The sequence below is a fragment of the Myotis nattereri genome, assembly GCF_964212035.1.
Source record: "Myotis nattereri genome assembly, chromosome: 13".
NCBI classification, from domain to species: domain Eukaryota; kingdom Metazoa; phylum Chordata; class Mammalia; order Chiroptera; family Vespertilionidae; genus Myotis; species Myotis nattereri.
Genome location: NC_138088.1, coordinates 6,499,446 through 6,518,746, shown reverse-complemented (window position 1 = coordinate 6,518,746; position 19,301 = coordinate 6,499,446). Strand labels below are relative to the sequence as shown.

At 45.3% G+C, this 19,301-nt stretch overlaps 1 protein-coding gene across 1 annotated transcript in view; it reads right to left on the bottom strand.

Moving 5' to 3' along the window:
* Window positions 1-19,301, bottom strand: part of ZFAND4 (zinc finger AN1-type containing 4) — a gene marked incomplete at its 5' end in the record, with an annotated part of 82,123 nt that overhangs the window by 38,716 nt on the left and 24,106 nt on the right. The window contains one exon of the mRNA XM_081104721.1: window positions 4,524-4,599. Coding sequence (XP_080960847.1) covers window positions 4,524-4,599 — 76 coding nt within the window. The remainder of the gene's footprint in view (window positions 1-4,523; window positions 4,600-19,301) is intronic.

The window sequence follows — 19,301 nt, the reverse complement described above, 5'->3', positions numbered from 1 at the left end:
AAGAAATATTCAAAGTGATGAATACCAAGAATCTACAACCAAGACTACTTTATCCAGCAAATCTAGCATTCAGAATTGAAGGTCAGATAAAGAGCTTCACAGATAAGGAAAAGCTAAAGGAGTTCATCACCACCAAACCAGTAGTATATGAAATGCTGAAAGGTATCTTTTAAGAAGAGGAAGAAGGAAAAAAAAAGGTAAAGATACAAATTATGAACAACAAATACACATCTATCAACAAGTGAATCTAAAAATCAAGGGAATAAATAATCTGATGAACAGTATGAACTGGCGATTGTAATAGAATCAGGGACATAGAAAGGGAATGGACTGACTATTATTGGAGGGGGGAAAGGGGTGTGGGGGGTGCGGGAAGAGATTGGACAATAATCGTGCACCTATGGATGAGGACAGTGGGTGGGGAGTGAGGGCGGAGGGTGGGGTGGGAACTGGGTGGAGGGGAGTTATGGTGGGTAAAAAGGGTAACTAATGTAATAATCTCAACAATAAAGATTTAATTAAAAAACAAAAACAAAAAAAGAGAGAATAAACTCAAAATGGATAAAAGACTTAAGTGTAAAGCATGAAATCATAACAATCTTCGAAGAAAACATAGGCAGTAAAATTTCAGACATCTCACACAGCAGAATTTTTGCCGATACATCTTTAGGGCAAAGGAAACTAAGGAGAAAATAAACAAATGGGACTACATAAAAATAAAAAGCTTCTGCACAGCAAAGAAACCATCATCAAAATGAAAAGGAAACCACTGAATGGGAGAACATATTTGTCAATGATACATCTTATAAGGGGTTAATATCCAAAACATATAAAGCACTCATACAACTCAACAAAAGGAAGACAAACAATTCAATTAAAAAACGGGTAGAAGAACTAAATAGACATTTCTCCAAAAAGGAAATACTGATGGCCAAGAGACACATGAAAAAATACTCAAAATAACTACTCATCAGAGAAATGCAAATTAAAACCACAATGAGATATCACCTCACACCTGTTAGAATGGCTATCATAAAAAATAAACAAGTGCTAGCAAGGGTGTACAGAAAAGGGAACACTAGTTCACTGCTGGTGTGAATACAGACTGGTGCAGCCACTATGGAAAACAGTATAGTTTCCTCAAAAAATTAAAAATGGAACTTCTGTTTGACCCAGTGATCCCACTTCTGGGAATATATCCTAAAAATCGCGAAACATCAATTAGAAAGAATATATACATCCCTATGTTCATAGCAGCGTTATTTACAATAGCTAAGATTTTTTTAACAGCCCAAGTGCCCATCAGTAGATGAATGGATAAAAAAGCTGTGGGACATTTATATAATGGAATACTATGCAGCTATTAAAAAGAGGGATCTCTTACCCTTTGGGACAGCCTGGAGGACCTGTAAATATTATGCTAAGTAAAATAAGCCAGACAGAGAAAGAAAAATATCACATGATTTTACTTATTTGTGGATTCTAATAAGCAAAATGAATATTGACCAATAAAATAAGACCTGAAGCATGGAGGCATGAAACAGACTGACATATCTTGAGGTGGGGTTAGGGGAATGAGAAGAGATAAACCAAAGAACGTATATACTTATATGCATAGCCCATGGACAGGGGCAATAGGGTGGCATTGGGGCTGGGATCAGGGGGTAAAGGGAGTAAATGGCAGATATCTATAATACCATCAACAACAAAAACACACATCCTATCTAATAATAGACAAACATGGTAATTAACCGTACCTCCGACACGATTCCCATTGGCTAATCAGGGTGATAAGCAAATTAACTGCCAACCAAGATGGCAGCCGGCAGCCAGGCAGCTGAAGCAACAGGAGGCTTGCTTGCTCCAGTGAAGGAGGAAGCCAAGGTTCCCCGCCTGCTGCTGCTGTGCTCTGAGCTTGCACTCTAAGAAACAATGTTGCAATTATAGAACCTAAACAAACCCCATGCTTTCAGCCAGCCAGCCGAGCTGAAGTTGCAACAGTGTTTCAATTACAGAAGCCAAACAAACCCAGATTCCTGCTTTCAGCAGCCAAGGTCTCAGAGCTGGAGCCGAGCCTCAGAGCTAAAGCCAGCTCTCAGTTCCAGTCACAGCCATAGAAGGTAAATAAATCCCAGAATAAAAAAAAAGAAAAAAAGAAAAAAGGAGAGGTTGGAAGCTTCAGTCACCTGCCAGCCTGAAAACGGCCCTCAGCCCCTCGCCCAGACTGGCCAGGCACCCCAGTGGGGACCCCCACCCTGAAGGGGGTGTAACCAGCTGCAAACAGCCATCATCCCCTCATCCAGGCTGGCCAGGCACCCAAGCGGGACCCCCACCCTGATCCAGAACACCCTTCAGGGCAAACCAGCTGCCCCCCACCCATGCACCAGGCCTCTATCCTATATAATAAAAGGGTAATTTGCCTCCCAGCACCGGGATCAGTGGAGCTGCAAGGCTTCCCGAACCCGGGATCAGTGGAGCCACAAGGCCTCACACCCCGGGATCAGCGGAGCTGCAACGCCTCCCAGCACTGGGATCAGCAGAGCCGCGAGGCCTCCTGGCCCCTGGAGCAGCGTGACAGGGGGCAGTGCCCAAACCCCCTAATCGCCCTGCGGTTCTGTGTGTGACAGGGGGCGAGGCCACAACCTCCCTATCCGCCCTGCTCTGTTCATGACAGGGGAAGGCACCCCAACCCCCTGATCGTACCTGCTCTGTGCCTGATGGGGGAGCTCCCCAACCCCCTGATCGGCCCTGCTCTGTGTGTGACAGGGTGCGGCGCCCCAACCCCCTCATGGGCCCTGCTCTGTGCCCGATGGGGGGAGCTCCCCAACTCCCTGATCGGCCCTGCTCTGTATGTGACAGGGTGGAGCCGCAACCTCCCCATCAGCCCTGCCCTAAGTGTGACAGGGGGAGTGCCCCAACCCCCTGATCAGCCCTGCTCTGTGGGTGACAGGGGGCGGTGCCCCAACTCACCTATCGGCCCTATTCTGTGCGTGACACGGGGCAGCTCCCCAACCCCCTGATCGGCCCTGCTCTGTGTGTGAAGGGTACGGAGCCCCAACCCCCCTGATAAGCCCTGCTCTGTGCATGACAGGGGGCAGCGCCCCAACCCCCTGATCGGCCCTGCTCTGTGCGTGACAGGGGTGGCACTGCAACCCCCCCATCGACCCTGTCTTGAGTGTGACAGGGGATGGCGCCCCAACCCCCCAATCGGCCCTACCCTGAGCGTGGCTGGGGGTGGCATCACAACCTCCCAATCGCCCTGCTCTGTGCATGACAAGGGGTGGCGCCCCAACTCCCCAATCGGCACTGCTCTGAGCCCGACCAGGGGCTGCACCTAGGAATTGGGCCTGCCCTCTGCCACCTGGGAGCAGGCCTAAGCCAGCAGGTCGTTATCTCCCGAGGGGTCCCAGACTGCGAGAGGACACAGGCCGGGCTAAGGGACAAGCCCCTCCCCCCTGCCAGTGCACAAATTTTTGTGCACCGGGCCTCTAGTCCTATCTAATAAAGAGGGAATATACTAATTGACCCTTATGGCATTGCAAGATGGCAGTGCCCACAGCCAATAAAGAGGGAATATGCTAATTACTGCCCCACCCTCAAAGATGGCAGCACCCACAGCCAATCAGGAGGGAATATTCTAATTGGCTGCCATACCCTCAAAGATGGCAGCACTCACAGCCACAAGATGGCGGTGCCCAGTCCTCTCCACCCTGCTGGGGTGGCAGGTGTGCGGCAAGGCCGGGCCTGCCCACCTGGCCTTGCCACGTGCCTGCCTCCAGAGTCCCTCAGTCCCCTCGGCCCCCCAGCCAACCAGGGCTGGCCCAAGGCACAGGCAAGCCTCAGATGGTGGCGGCCCAGCCACCCCGGGCCGCCGGAGGCTCAGGTAACCAGGACCGGCCGAGGCTTGCGCTGCCGGCAGTGGCAGCAGCAGAGGTGTGATGGGGTGTTGCCTTCCCTGATTTCTGGGTCATCTCCCACCCCTGAGGAGTCCTGGACTGTGAGAGAGTGCAGGCCAGGTTAAGGGGCCCCTCTTCCAGTGCATGAATTTTCATGCACTGGGCCTCTAGTTAAAAAATAATAATAAATTGGCAAAAAAAAACACCCCACATTATCTGCAAACTGCATTGTGTATCCATCACTCCAAGCAAAATCTCTTTATGTCCCCATTTTCTTCCCCTTTGCCCAGATCCACCTACCACCCACTGCTCCTTTCCCTCTATCACCATACTGTTGTCTGTGTCTGTATGGTATGTATATGTTTTTTGGCTAATCTCTTCACCTTCTTTCATCCAGTCCCTGCTTCCCCACCCCTCTGACAGCTGTTAGTCTGTTCCACACGTTTCCATGCTTCTGTTTCTGTTTTGTTCAACAGTTTATTTAGTTCGGGATTTACACTGAAATCTAAAAAACAGAACTATTCAGAAGAAGAGACATGATCCACAGATTCAGAAGAAAAACAATGGTACTAAATGAAGTCGAAATACTGAGCATCTATAAAACAATTAATATGCAATTACACTCACTTGTAATCATTCAAGCAATAATCATCTTCAAGTTCCACGTTATTCCAAATTAAGTGCTGCTGACAGATGGGAATACCTTAGGGAAAGGTTATAAAAAATGGTTTAAAATGCAATAGAATCTTCTTAAAAGTATGATACAAAGCTATGTATGAAATGAAAATAATAATAATAACAACAAGAAATTAAACACACTTCTATATTGAATGCTGAGTGCTTAACTAAAACTCACAGAATCACAGATAAAAGACATAGCTAAACGTAGATATAGTCCAATCCACTCACTTTAGAAAAGAACAGTATGTTTCAGTAACTCTCTGACCTTGAAACTGGAAGACAGTTCTAAATGCTGCAAAGTACAAGTCTTCATTCAGGGTTATTGTCAAGGTTAAAAGTATGAGTGGGAATGGGTAAAGGCAGTTAAAACGTACAAATTCCCAGCCATAAAATAAGTCATGGGGATGTAATGTATAATATGGAGACTAGAATTAATAATATTGTGTTGTATATCTAAAAGTTGCCAAGAGAGATCTTAAAAGTTTTCATCAGAGGAAAAAAAAAAACCAAAAAACTTTTGCCCTGGCCAGGTAGCTTAGTTGGTTAGAGTGCTGTCCCAATATGCCAAGGTTGCAGGTTTGATCCCTAGTCAGGGCACATACAGAAACAGACCAATGAATGTATAAATAAGGGGAATGACAATTTGATGCTTCCCTTCTCCCCTTCCTCTCTCTAAAAATCAATAAAAATTTTAATTAAAAAAAACCTTTTGTAACTTTATGCTGATGGATATTAACTAGACTTATTGTGGAGATCATTTTGCAATACATACAAATATTAAATCACTAGAGGCCCAGTGCATGAAATTTGTGTACTCGGGGGGGGGGGGGTCCCTCAGCCCGGCCTGCAACCTCTCGAAGTCCAGGAGCCCTCAGGGGATGTCCAAATGACGGCTTAGGCCCACTCCCCACCAGCAGTCATCCTTAGTGCTGCTGTGAGCCCGGCTCAGGGTTTCTGGCTGAGCAGTGCTCCCCCTGTGGGAGTGCACTGACCACCAGGGGGCAGCTCCTGCGTTGAGCACATCATAGTGACTGGTCATTCCACCATTCAGTTGATTTCCATATTAGCCTTTTATTATATAGGATTATGTGGTGCACCTGAAACTCATATGTGTCAATAATAGCTAAATAAAAAAACAGCAAGAGACAGAAAGGTGGTGGCCAAATAGGCAGACCTTTCTTGCACATCCTCCCAGGGCCAGACTAGAAATACCACTAAAGTGGGGAACATTCATCTGGAATTACCAACTGAGGTCCAGCTGAGAAGGCTTATATCAAGGAAAGACAGAAAACACCTGGTGACCAGTGGGAAGGGCGAGGTCATGAGAAAGGCTGACCCGGCTTTCACAGGCAGCAGGCCAAGAGTGCAGAGGGAGTTCTCGGCTACGGGAGGGTGTTTTCCCCTGAGAAGATGGAGGCCCAGGACCCAGGCTGCACTCCTCATTCTAGAGCACTAGAGCCAAGACCAGTAACCCACGTAACATCCAGCTATGAAAGGCAGCAGGACCACTGACCACCAGGGAGTGTGGAGCCCATCAGACATAAAGCTGCAGGGTGTTTTTTTGTTGTTGCTCTTGTTTGTTTTTAAACTCAGAGCACAGGATTTTCATTTTTAGCAACTGATTTACCCCAGGCTTCAGTGGAGGGAGAGAGGTATGAACTGAAGATACCTGATGAAAGGCTTGGGTAGGAAACACTGGGTGGGGGGTGGCGGGGGGGAGGTATGGAAAAGAGGTGGCTGAGAGACCTGCATCTGGTTGCACCCTCACAAACTGAAATGGCCATTTTCCTCAGAGGCTCTGGCCCATTCTAGTAGCCACAGCTCAGGAAAAGGAAAAAACCCCACCCTAGGCGATACATCCAGCCTCACCCTCAGGAGCCCTGCATCTTGAGCTTTGCAGGGGAGACAGAAGCAGAGGCCAAGCCTATAGGTTTGAACAGTCTCAGGAAGCATCAGTCACTTGGGGGCGGGGGGTGGGGAGGGGGTAACCACCCCACCAACCCAGGAACCTGACTGGTGCTTTCCCCTCACAGGAGAGATGATAGAAATTCCAGGTTTCCAGCTGATCCCACTGGATTGCATACGAGGATCTCTGCGCAGCTGAGGACAGAGTAAGATTCTGGATCACTCTCCTTCCTAATTCTCTCTTCTTTTGTGGCTACATTTGTTGTTGTTGTAGGTGGATTGTATATGTTTTTATTTTGCTTCTTGTTTTGTTTTGTTCTGCCAGCACCTGCACAACAGCTCTCACAACTTGGTCAGGGGTGAGCCTAAATGTCAGCCAGCCTGAGAGGAGATTCCTCCCATGAGCAGGACAGCAGCGTACAGAACCCAATTATAATGGGAGAGCACAAGTAACTCACAACCAGGGACATTCCTGGATCACCCAGCTTGGGGTATCTAAGAGATTGCACCACTGGGCCCCACAAAACACTTACTTGTAAGGCAATCCTATGAAGACTGGGAGGCATAGCAATTTGCTCTAATACACAGAAACAAATACAAAGGGAGAGACAGAGAAACAACCCCCAAATGAAATAAGAGGAAGAAACTCCAGAAAGAGCGAAATGAAATGGAAGCAAGCAATTTATCAGATATAGAGTTCAAAGTAATGGTTATAAGGATGCTCAATGAACTTAGTGAGAATTTCAAGAAACTTAGTGGGAACTACAATAGTATAAAACAAGAAATATAAACCAGAAATAATAATCAGTTGAAAATTAAGAATAACATATCTGACATCAAGAATACACTGGAAGGAAACAAAGGTAGATTAAATGAGGCAGAAGACTGAATCAGTGAGTTGGAGGACAAGGTAAAAAAATAAACAAAACCTAATTAGAGCAGCAAAAAAAAAAAAAGAATTGAAAAGCAGGAAGATAGTTTAAGGGAACTTGGGGACAACATGAAATGTAATAACATTTGCATCATAGGGGTGCCAGAAGGAGAGAAAAGTGAGCAAGGAATGGAGAGCCTGTTCAAAGAAATAATGACAGAAAACTCTGCTAACCTGGTGAAGGGAAAAGTTACACAATTCAGGAAGCACTGAGTTCAAATCAAGATGAACCCAAAGAGACCCACTCCAAAACACATCATAATAAAAATGTCAAACATTAAAGACAAAGAATGAATCTTAAAGGCGACAAGAGAGAGACAGAAAGTTACTGACAAGGTAACTTTAGAATATAGAATGTCAGCTGATTTCTCAAAAGAAACACTTGAGGCCAGAAGGGACTGACATGAAGTATTCAAAGTAATGAAAAACAAGGACCTGAACCCAAAATTACCCTACCCAGCAAGGCTATCATTTAAAATTGAAGGGGAAATAAAAGCTTCCCAGACCAAAAAAAAAAAAAAAAGGCTAAAGGAGTATATACCACTAAGCCAGGATTGCAGGAAATGCTAAAAGGTAGTGCTTTAAGAAGAAGAAGAAGTTGAGAGAGAGGAACATATGTATAAAGAAAAAAAGTGGCAGTAAATAAGTACCTATCAATAATAACCTTAAATGTAAAAGGATTAAATGCTCCAATCAACAGACACTGAGTAACTGATTGGATAAGAAAACATGACCCATATACATGCTGTCTACAAGAGACCCACCTCAAAACAAAAGATTCACACAGACTGAAAGTAAAGGGATGGAAAAAATTTTCCATGCAAATGGAAAAGAAAAAAAAGCAGGGGTAACAATACTTATACTTGGCAAAATAGACTTCAAAGCAAAGGCTGTAAAAAGAGACAAAGATGGCCACTACATAATACTAAAGGGATCAACACAACAAGAGGATATAACCCTAGTAAACATACATAAACCCAATATATATGCAGTATATAAAACATTTCGTTTACTGTCCTTAGGGGTTTGTATTCTAAAAATATGTTCCCAGAGTAACATGTTCACATGGAATGATGACTGCTTATATGTGAATTTATTTAGTGATTAAGGTGGCATCTTTCACATTTCTTGTGAATGGAAATGCCAGTAACTTTGAAAAGAGAAAGCAGAAAATATAATTTCCAATAAAAAACATTAATATATTAGAAAATTCATTCCACTTCAGTGTTTGTCTGTGATTATAGTTATAATTGTATATTAACATCCTTTTTTTGTAGAGCTTGAATACTAATTACAGAATAACTCAGTCTTGGAAGGAAAAAAGTATATTATGAACAATTTTCAATGCTAAAAATAATAGTCTGAATGACAGTTTCTTTACATTTTTGTGATGTTAAAGGAATATTAATGTAGATCCCACACTCCAGCATAAGTAACCTTTTTTTGGCGGGGTGGGGGGGTGGGGTGGGGCGGGGGGCAAACTGCACATTTGAATGTCCAAAGAATATTTGCACTATACTAGCCAGAGAATGAGCATTATATACACAGACAGCATTTAATGGATACTGATATTGATGAAAATCTTTTCCAAACATGTCACACACTGCCTTCTCTAATTACTTTTGCTTATGATACTATAAAATAAATTCACTAGAATAGTAACAGTAAGTGCTATTTGCAAATACACTAGCACCCATATATTACTTATCACAGTTTTGTTTATAATAATAAATAATTAGATAGGTAAAAATATCTCTTAATAGAAGACTGGGTAAGTAAATTATGACAAATATATATTAAAGTGCCATTTGTTAAACACACAAAATAATGTTTTAAAAAGAAATATACCCCAAATGTTATGAATAGATCCTATAGTTCTAGAGGCTGGAAAGCCCAAGATCAAGGTTCTAGCAAAGTAGGTTTCATTCTGAGGCCTCTTCTCTTGGCTTGTAGGCATCTGATATCTTCCTGTGTGCTCACATGACTACTTCTTTCTGAGTGTACACAGAGAGAATGGGAGCTTTCTTGTGTCTCTTCTCATAAAGGTACTAATCCCATCAAGAGGGGCCCATCCTCATGACCTCATCTAATCCTAATAATTACTCAAGCACATGGCTTTGTCTTTTTTAGAGTTTTCACACAGATACATTTGTGTTTGACAACATGTTCATATCTGCATTTAGAAAATAAACCAGAATCAGTAGGATTTATGGATAACTAAAGACAACGCTGAAACATAGTTCCCATCTCCAAATATCTCCTCCCAAAACAATACAGAATAAAGAGAAGAGAAATGATACAAAGAAACCATGCCTTTAGCCCTTATAACTTAGAATCAGCTAATGTTCAAATTTCAAAATAACTGGAAATAAAAAGGGGAAATCACTCATTCCCAGTGCAGGATGTCTCATGCTTCTGCCCCTGCAGAGCTCACTGAGAAAAATTTTGGAGAAGAGAGAGAGAGAAGTAAGTGACATTATATAAATTCAACATAAAATCATCACAAAGAAGAGAACGCCATTCTAAGTCCGAAAAGTCTACAAAAGGAACTCAGGTAGATTAGAGCACTGGCTACAAGGAAGGGACTTTAAAGCCAAGCAATTGAAGGAGCTTGGGAAAAGGGTTGTGGGGCAGAGGGCAGAGAGAGAACCCTTCAGTAATCTAGCAGTCAAGGGGAAAAGGAATAAGGGATGAAAAACTCAAGAGTCCTAAAAGACAAAAGGACTTTAGGACTCACAATTCCCCCATCACCACAAAACATAAAACATCTACTAAAATATCTGCACATTGCTCTACTAATAGGGAGAGCACCATTAAACAGAATCTGTAAAACACCCCAATACCACAAAAATCAACAAGGTAAAAATTAACAAATCCATAAAGAGTTAATAGTAAAAACTAGCAAACAAAATTCCACACCTATCAACCAAGGTAAATTTTACCAAAAAAAAAAAAAATAGCTGTGAAGAAGAACACTGTAGAGCCACACCCACAACTTACTCAAGCATTGAAGATATTTAAGAAAATGCTTTGAATCAGAAGTCCAAAAATTAAGACTAGAGCCGTGGTCAGTGTGGCTCAGTTGGTTGGAGCGTCATCCTGTACACCAAAAGGTTGCAGTATCAATTTGTGGTCAGGGCACATAACCAGGTAGTGGGTTTGATCTCCAATCAGCCATGTGCAGGAGGCAACTGATTGATGTTTCTCACATCAATGTTTGTTTGTTTCTTTTCTCTCTTCTTTCCTCTCTCTAAAATCAATTTTTAAAATATATTTTTTTAATTAGAACAGAAAATGTCCACACACAAAAAAAATAGAGAGAACTAAAAAGAGCTGACTAAATTTAGAAAAGAAATGAAGGAAAAAGATAAAATTACCTCAAAAATAGGAATAAATTACAAGAGATAATCAACTCAAGTACATATTTAGTAAAGGGAGGTTGGCTGGCCATGGGGAGGTTGGCTGTGGGAGTGCACTGACCACCAGGGGGCAGTTCCTGCGTTAAGTGTCTGCCCCCTAGTGGTCAGTGCACGTCATAGCAACTGGTCGACTGGTCGTTCCGGTCATTTGGTCATAACAGTTGCTTAGGCTTTTATACGAAAAGATAGTCAACATCACTAATCATCAGGAAAATGCAAATCAAAATCACTATATGATATCACAACCATTAGGATGTCCACTAGCAAAGAAAAAAAAACCTCAGAAAAATCATAAATTTTGGCAAGGATATGAAGAAATTAGAACCCTTGTGCAGTGTTGGGGGGAATACAGAATTAGCCACAATGGGAAACAGTAAAATTAGAATTACTGCTCCTCAAAAATTAAAATTAGAATTACCATATGATCAGAAATTCCACTTCTTGGTATATATCAAAAGAAATCAGGATCTGGAAGAGATATTTGCACACCCATGTTCATTGCAGCATTATCCAAAACAGTCAAGAGATAGAAGCAACCTAAATGTTTATTGACACAAATAGATAAAGAAAATACTATATGTTGACTGTATACTGTAGGCTAAGGACTGTACAGGAATATAATACTCTAGTTAGTAAAATTCTTTCTTATGTAGATACTAGTGGCCCAGTGTGTGATATCACATGCAGTAGGTCACCCGCCACTTTTGCGGGAGCCACAGTGTGCCTGCGGGAGCCGGCGGGAGCCGCAGCACGCCTGCAGGAGCCATGCTGCTTCCACGGGAGCTGCGCCACTTCCACAGGAGGCAGGAGCAAGCTGCCAGCACCCACGGGAGGTGGAAGCAAGCCGCCACCACCCATGGGAGCTGGGAGGGAGCCGTGCTGCTTTGGGAAGTGGAAGGGAGCCGCCGCCGCCGCCCACAGTAACGGCGGGGGGTAGGGGGGGACCTAGAGGTGCTCTATGCATGTGCAGCCTGTTGAATGGTCATTACTGTGACGCTGCAATGGACAATTTGCATATTACCCCTCTCTCTCTCTCTCTCTCTCTCTCTCTCTCTCTCTCTCTCTCTCTATATATATATATATATATATATATATATATATATATATATATATACTAGAGGCCCAGTGCACGAAATTTGTGCACCCAGGGGTGAGGGGGGCATTCCTCAGCCCTACCTGTGCCCTCTCATAGTCCGGGAGCCTTCGGGGGATGTCAAACGGACCGCTTAGGGAGTCGGACATCCTTGGTGCTGCCCCGGAGGTGGGAGAGGCTCCTGCCACCGCCACTGCACTCGCCAGCTGTGAGCCCGGCTCAGGGCTTCTGGCTGAGCGGCGCTCCCCCTGTGGGAGCACACTGACCACCAGTGGGCAGCTCCTGCATTGAGCATCTGCCCCTAGTGGCCAGTACATGTCATAGTGACCAGTTGTTCTGACATTCAGTCAATTTGCATATTAGCCTTTATTATAGAGGATAGATGGGTTAGTGATTGTAAACTAATTTATGTGTATGGTAAGTTTGAGCAAATACGTAGACTGTGAATAGTGTGAACCAAGTTTATCACTGTGCAAGAAAGAAGTTATAAATGAGGAAAGAGAAAAGGCTAGAATGAATACTATGGTAATAAATTGAAATTAGAGGTATCTGTATGAAATCCTGGTTTTTAATATATATAAGATTTGGATAGATAAAGAAGTATACATGTGTAGTAAATATACATATTTCCTATCTCTGTCCATTACGAAGGCCTAGAAGCAATTATACCCCAATAGCCATGTGCGCACACTTAGCACTGGATCTTGGTTTCTACATACCTTTCCATTAAGTAACCTTAGAATTCCAATAAAAATAACCTTAGAGAAATGACTGATGGCAGGACTGAGGCAGGAAAAATATAAGATTAACCTGGAATATTTTGTGGTATCACACAAAGCAAGGATATGCCTAAAAAATAATGGGGACATTTCCAAAGAACATATGAACCAATTTTAGCAATAAAATAACAACAGTAATATAGCATAACCCATAGAATAAAATAAATATCCATGAGCCCATGCTGATATAAATAACTGGATAAATAAATAATAAAGGCTAATGGGCAGCATTTCCTTACAGTAGAATGCCAATAAATGCAGAAGCAATAAGGAAAATAGAAAAATCATCACCAGGCAAATACTACAGTAACAGATGTTCCTGGCAAAGTCATCAATGAATACTAAAATTATTGGCCAAAATAATAAGAACAAGATCAAGGTAGGCCTCACAAGATATTTATTAACTAGTGGCCTGGTGCACCGGTTCATGCACATTGAACAAAAATAATTAGAAGAAATATTTTAATATTGTTATTTGCCCTTTCTCCTTCAGTGTCTGGGAGCCGGGTGGTGGCCCCACCCCCCTGGCTGGTCACCGCCTGCAAGGGCCTGATCACCTGGCCGATTGTGCTGCTGCCACTCCCCACCCCCGCTGCCATCGCCCGGCTAACAAACCCTGAGGGAGACTGGCAGCAGCAAGGAGGGGGTGGGTGCAGCACCCACCCCCTCCTTGCTGCTGCTGTTGGTCACCGCCTGCAGGGCCCGAGTGCCCCACTGATTGCCTAGCTGCTGCCCGGCTCCCAGGTGCTGAGGGAGCAGGGCAGCAACTCTACCCCCCGCCGCCCCGGCTGGTTGCTGCCTGTGGGGGCCCGATTGCCCCAACAATCACGCTGACGCACCCTTGCTGCCACCACTGGTTGCCCTGCAATCAGATCAGCAGGGCAATCAGGCCTCCACCCGGCAACCAGTGGCTTGCACCCACCTTGGCCTGGTGCCGCCCACTCACCTGCTCCCCCATCCCACCCTGGTCCCGCTCTCATTGGGGCCCATGGGGGCCTACAGCACCTCCACTTGCCACCTGCTGCCAGCACCACGTCAACAACGCCCGCTATGGTCCGCGCCGCCCCCTAGTGGTCAGTGCACATCATAGCAAGCAGTTGAACTCCCAGCAGAACTCCCGGTCAGTCGAGGGGACCACTTGCATATTAGGCTTTTATTATATAGGACTAGAGGCCCGGTGCACAAAAATTTGTGCACTCGGGTGGGGGGTGGAGAGGAGGTCTCTCAGCCTGGCCTGTGCCCTCTCGCAGTCTGGGACCTCTCGGGAGATAACGACCTGCTGGCTTAGGCCTGCTCCCGGGTGGCAGAGGGCAGGCCCAATTCCTAGGTGCTGCCCCTGGTTGGGTTCAGAGCAGGGCCAATTGGGGAGTTGGGGTGCCGCCCCCTGTCATGCACAGAGCAGGGTGGATCAGGAGGTTGTGATGCCATCCCTAGTCACGCTCAGGGTAGGGCCGATTGGGGGGTTGGGGCACCGACCTCTTCACACTCAAGGCAGGGTCGATGGGGAGGTTGCGGCGCCACCCCCTGTCATGCACAGAGCAGGGTCAATCAGGGGGTTGGGGTGCTGCCCCCGTCACGCACAGAGCAGGGCCCATCATGGGGGTTGGGGCTCCGTACCCTGTCACTCACAGAGCAGGGCGTATCAGGGAGTTGAGGAGCTCCCCCCTGTCACGCACAGAGCAGGGCCGATAGGTGAGTTGGGGCACCGCCCCCTGTCACACACAGAGCAGGGCGGATCAGGGGGTTGGGGCGCCGCCACTGTCACACTCAGGGCAGGGCTGATCAAGGGGTTGAGGAGCTCTCCCCTGTCACGAACAGAGCAGGGCAGATAGGGAGGTTGTGGCCCCGACCCCTGTCACACACAGCTGCAGGGCGATCAGGGGGTTGGGAAGCTCCCCCCTGTCACACACAGAGCAGGGCCAATCAGGGGGTTGGGGCGCTGCACCCTGTCACACACATAGCCGCAGGGTGATCAGGGGGTTGTGGAGCTTGCCCCTGTCACGCACAGAGCAGGGCTGATCAGGGGGTTGGGGCGTTGCACCCTGTCACACACAGAGCCGCAGGGCAATCAGGGGGGTGGGGAGCTCCCCCCTATCAGGCACAGAGCAGGGCGATCAGGGGCTTGAGGAGCTTCCCCCTGTCACGAACAGCGCAGGGCGGATAGGGAGGTTGTGGCCTCGCCCCCTGTCACACACAGAGCCGCAGGGCGATCAGGGGGTTTGGTCGCTGCCCCCTTTCACGCTGATCCAGGTGCCAGGAGGCCTCGTTGCTCCGCTGATCCCGGTGCTGGGAGGCATATTACCCTTTTACTATATAGGATAGAAGGCTGGTGCACAAATGGGGGCCGGCTGGTTTGCCCTGAAGGTGTCCTGGATCAGGGTGGGGGTCCCGCTTGGGTGCCTGGCCAGCCTGGATGAGGGGATGAAGGCTGTTTGCAGCTGGTCACACCCCCTTCAGGGTGGGAGTCCCTACTGGGGTGCCTGGCCAGCCTGGGTGAGGGGCTGAGGGCCGTTTTCAGGCTGGCGGGTGACTGAAGCTCCCAACCACTCCTTTTTTCCTTTTTTTTTTTTTTTAAATATATTTTATTGATATTTTTACAGAGAGGAAGGGAGAGAGATAGAGAGTTAGAAACATCGATGAGAGAGAAACATCTATCAGCTGCCTCCTGCACACCCCCCACTGGGGATGTGCCCGCAACCGAGGCACATGCCCTTGACCGGAATCGAACCCGGGACCCCTCAGTCCACAGGCCGACGCTCTATCCACTGAGCCAAACCAGTTTCGGCTTTTCCTTTTTTTAAATTCTGGGCCAGCTTTAGCTCTGAGGCTCGGCTCCAACTATGAGACCTCTGCTGCTGAAAGCAGGTTTCTGGCCTTTGTTTACCTTCTGTATTTGAAACAATGTTGCGGTCCTGCTGGCTGAAGCCCGGAGTTTTGTTTAACTTCTATATTTGTTACAATGTTGCTTAGAGTGCAGCTGAGAGGCCGGCAAAGCAGGCGGGGAAGTTTGGCTTCCTCTGTCACTGAAGCAAGCAAGCCTCCCTGTTCACTTCCAGCTGCCTGGCTGCCGGCCGCCATCTTGGCTGGCAGTTAGTTTGCATATCGCCCTGATTAGCCAATGGGAAGGGTAGCGGTCGTATGCTAATTACCATGTTTCTCTTTTATTAGATAGGATTACAAAGATAAAAACAGTAACTTTTCAGTGGAGAAATCTGTCCAATACCAACTTAGCTATGCAATCAAAATCACCAATTAAACTCTATTTGCTAAATCCAATGGTCAATGGTCAATTCTCTTCCTCCTGGGCTTATCAAATCAACTGGTCACTTACTCCTCCTAGAAAAATTTTATTCCTAAGATACCACATTCCCTTGGTTTTATTATTACCTCTTTAGCCACTCCCTCTCAATTTCCCAGGCTGCTCAACCTCAACTCCCTGACTTCTTAATTTTGCAGTACCCTCAGATCTCTTTTTCAATGTAGACCAAGCATGTCAAACTCACAGCCCACAGGCGGCATGCAACACACAATGAATATTTTTGCAGCTCAGCTAATATAACGGTAAGAAATGTTTTAATAAATATTTTGTAATTTAATTTTTACAATATCCTGTTACACATAATCCTATTAATAAAAGCCTAATATACTACATGTCCAGTCATCCAGTCATCTGTTCAACAATCAAAGTGTAATATGCTGCCAAGGCCGGTTTGGCTCAGCGGATGGAGCGTCGGCCTGCGGACTGAGGGGTCCCGGGTTCGATTCTGGTCAAGGGCATGTGCCTGGGTTGCGGGCACTTCCCCAGTGGGGGATGTGCAGGAGGCAGCTGATCGATGTTTCTCTCTCATCAATGTTTCTAACTCTCTATCTCTCTCCCTTCCTCTCTGTAAAAGGTCAATAAAATATATTTAAAAAAAAAAAGTGTAATATGCTAATGATATGCTAAGGCTGCTCAACCGCTTGCTATGATGTGCACTGACCACCAGGGGGCAGATGCTCTAACCGGTAGATTAGCTTGCTGCTGGAGTCTGGCCAATTGGGACTGAACAAGACAGGCTGGACACACCCTGAGCCCTCCTGCGGTCCCTCCCCAGCTGGCCAACCTTCCCCATCCCTCTCCGGCCCCAGTCGTGCACCAGTGGAGTCCCTCAGCCTGGCCTGCACCCTCTCACAATCCAGGACCCCTCAGGAGGTGTTGGAGAGCTGGTTTCAGCCCAATCCTGCAGGCCAGGCCGAGGGACCCCACTGGTGCATGAATTCGTGCACCGGGCCTCTAGTTATTAATAACAAACTACAACGTTCGCTAATGACTGATTACTATAATCGTGCTGCATTCATTTCCCTTAAGCGCCTTATGCACAGGTGCACCATTTCTGTCCACTAATATCAGCAGCAAATATTTTAGCAGCTGATTGCCACATCATTAATCTTGTACTGACTTGTTTGGTTTGCGCAACAGGAAATAGTTCGCTTTCGGAGAACAAGAAAAATTGGTTTATTTGCATTATGCTTACTAATTTGTGTAGTTATTCAGTGTCTGGTAAATTAATGTTCAAGAAAAAGTATCAATTTTTTTAAAAAGTTCTATTATTTTATGTCCCTGAACCCTAGGCAAACATATCCAGCCATTCAACATGTCCCCAATACAGTGTCTCTTCAATAAACGGTGCTGGAACAAGTGAATATTCACTTTTTTAAAAAACAAACAAAAAACGTATCTCCACACAGATCTTATCCCCTTCACAAAAATTAACTCAAAATGGATCAGAAACCTAAATGTAAATTGCAAAACTAAAAAATTCCTAGATGATAACATGCAAACAAACCTAGAAGACCTTGGGTATGGTGGTGACTTTTTAGACACAATACCAAAAGTATGATCCATGAAAGAAATAAATGATAAACTAGACTAGACCATTAAAAATTTTTTTAAAAATATGCTCTACGAAAGACAATGTCAAGAGAATGAGAAGACAAGTCACAGACTGGGAAAAAACATTTGCAAGAAACATATATGATAAAGGATTATTATCCAAAATATATACTATAGAGAACACTTAAAACTCAACAGTAAGAAAACAAACCACCCAGTTAAAAATGGGGTAAAACCTGGACACCAAAAAGATGTACAGACAGCAAGTAAGCATTTGAAAAGATGATCAGCATCATATGTCATTAGGAAAATGGATATTAAAATGTCAGTGAGATGTCACTACACATCTATTCGAATGGCCAAAATCCAAAACACTGATATCAAATGCTAATGAGATGTGCAGCAACAGGAAACTTCAGGCTCTGCTGGTGGGAATGCAAAATAGTACAGCCATGGTGAGGGTGAGGGTGAGGGCAGGATTGGGGGGATAAGGGGACATTGGGGGGATAAGGACACATTTGTAATATCTCAATCAATAAAGGGGGGAAAAAGAAAAAAAAATAGTACAGCCACTTTGGCAATTTCTTATAAAACTAAACATATCTTGCCATATGTTCCAGCAATCATGCTCCTCGGTATTTTCCCAATGGGTTAAAAATTATGCCCAGACTAAAATCTGTACACAGAAGTTTATAGTATCATTCATAATCACCAAAACTTGATAGCAACCAAGAAGTTCTTCGGTAGGTGAATAAATAAACTATGGTATATGAAGACAGCGGAATATTATTCAGTGCTATAAAGAAATAAACATCACCTGGCTGGTGTGGCTCAGGTAGTTGAGTGTCATCCCATGCACCAAGAGGTCACCAATTCAATTCCCGTTAGGTGCACATGCCCGGGTTACGAGCTCAATCCCCAGTAGGAGGTGTGCAGGAAGCAGCCAATGAATGTTTCTCTCTCATTGATGTTTATATCTCCCTCTCCCTCTCCCTCTCCCTCTCCCTTCCTCTCTCTCTAAAAAATGAAAAAAAAAACATATTTTAAAAAAGAAATAAACTATCCAATGGGGGGGGGGGAAGGAGGATATATGTGATACTTTCAACAATAAAGATTTTAAAGATAAAACAAAAAGAAAAAAAGCTATCAAGCCATGAAAATACATGGAAGAAATGTAAATAAACATCTTTAGGCGAAAGAAGCCAATGTGAAAATGTTGCTAGTCCATACTATATAATTCCAATTATATGACATCCTGGAAAACAAAAAACTATGCGATAGCAAAAGACTGTGGTTGCCAGGGGTTGCACAGAGGAAGGACGGCAGAGCACAGAGGATTTTTAGGGCAATAAAATTATCCTATATAATAAAAGGGTAATATGCAAATTGACCCTAACAGCAGAACGACTGGGAATGACTGGTCACTATGACACACACTGACCACCAGGGGGCAGACGCTCAATGCAGGAGCTGTGCCCTGGTGGTCATTGTGCTCCCACAGGGGGAGCTCTGCTCAGCCACAAGCCAGGCTGATGTCTGCCAGCACAGTGATGGTGATGGGAGCCTCTCCCGCCTCCTCAGCAGCCCTATGACGTCCGACTGCAGCTTAGGCCTGCTCCCCGCTGGTAAGTGGATATCCCCCGAGGGCTGCCAGGCTGCCAGAGGGATGTCTGACTGCCAGCTTGGGCCCGATCCCCCAAGAAGGGGGCCTAAGCCAGCAGGTG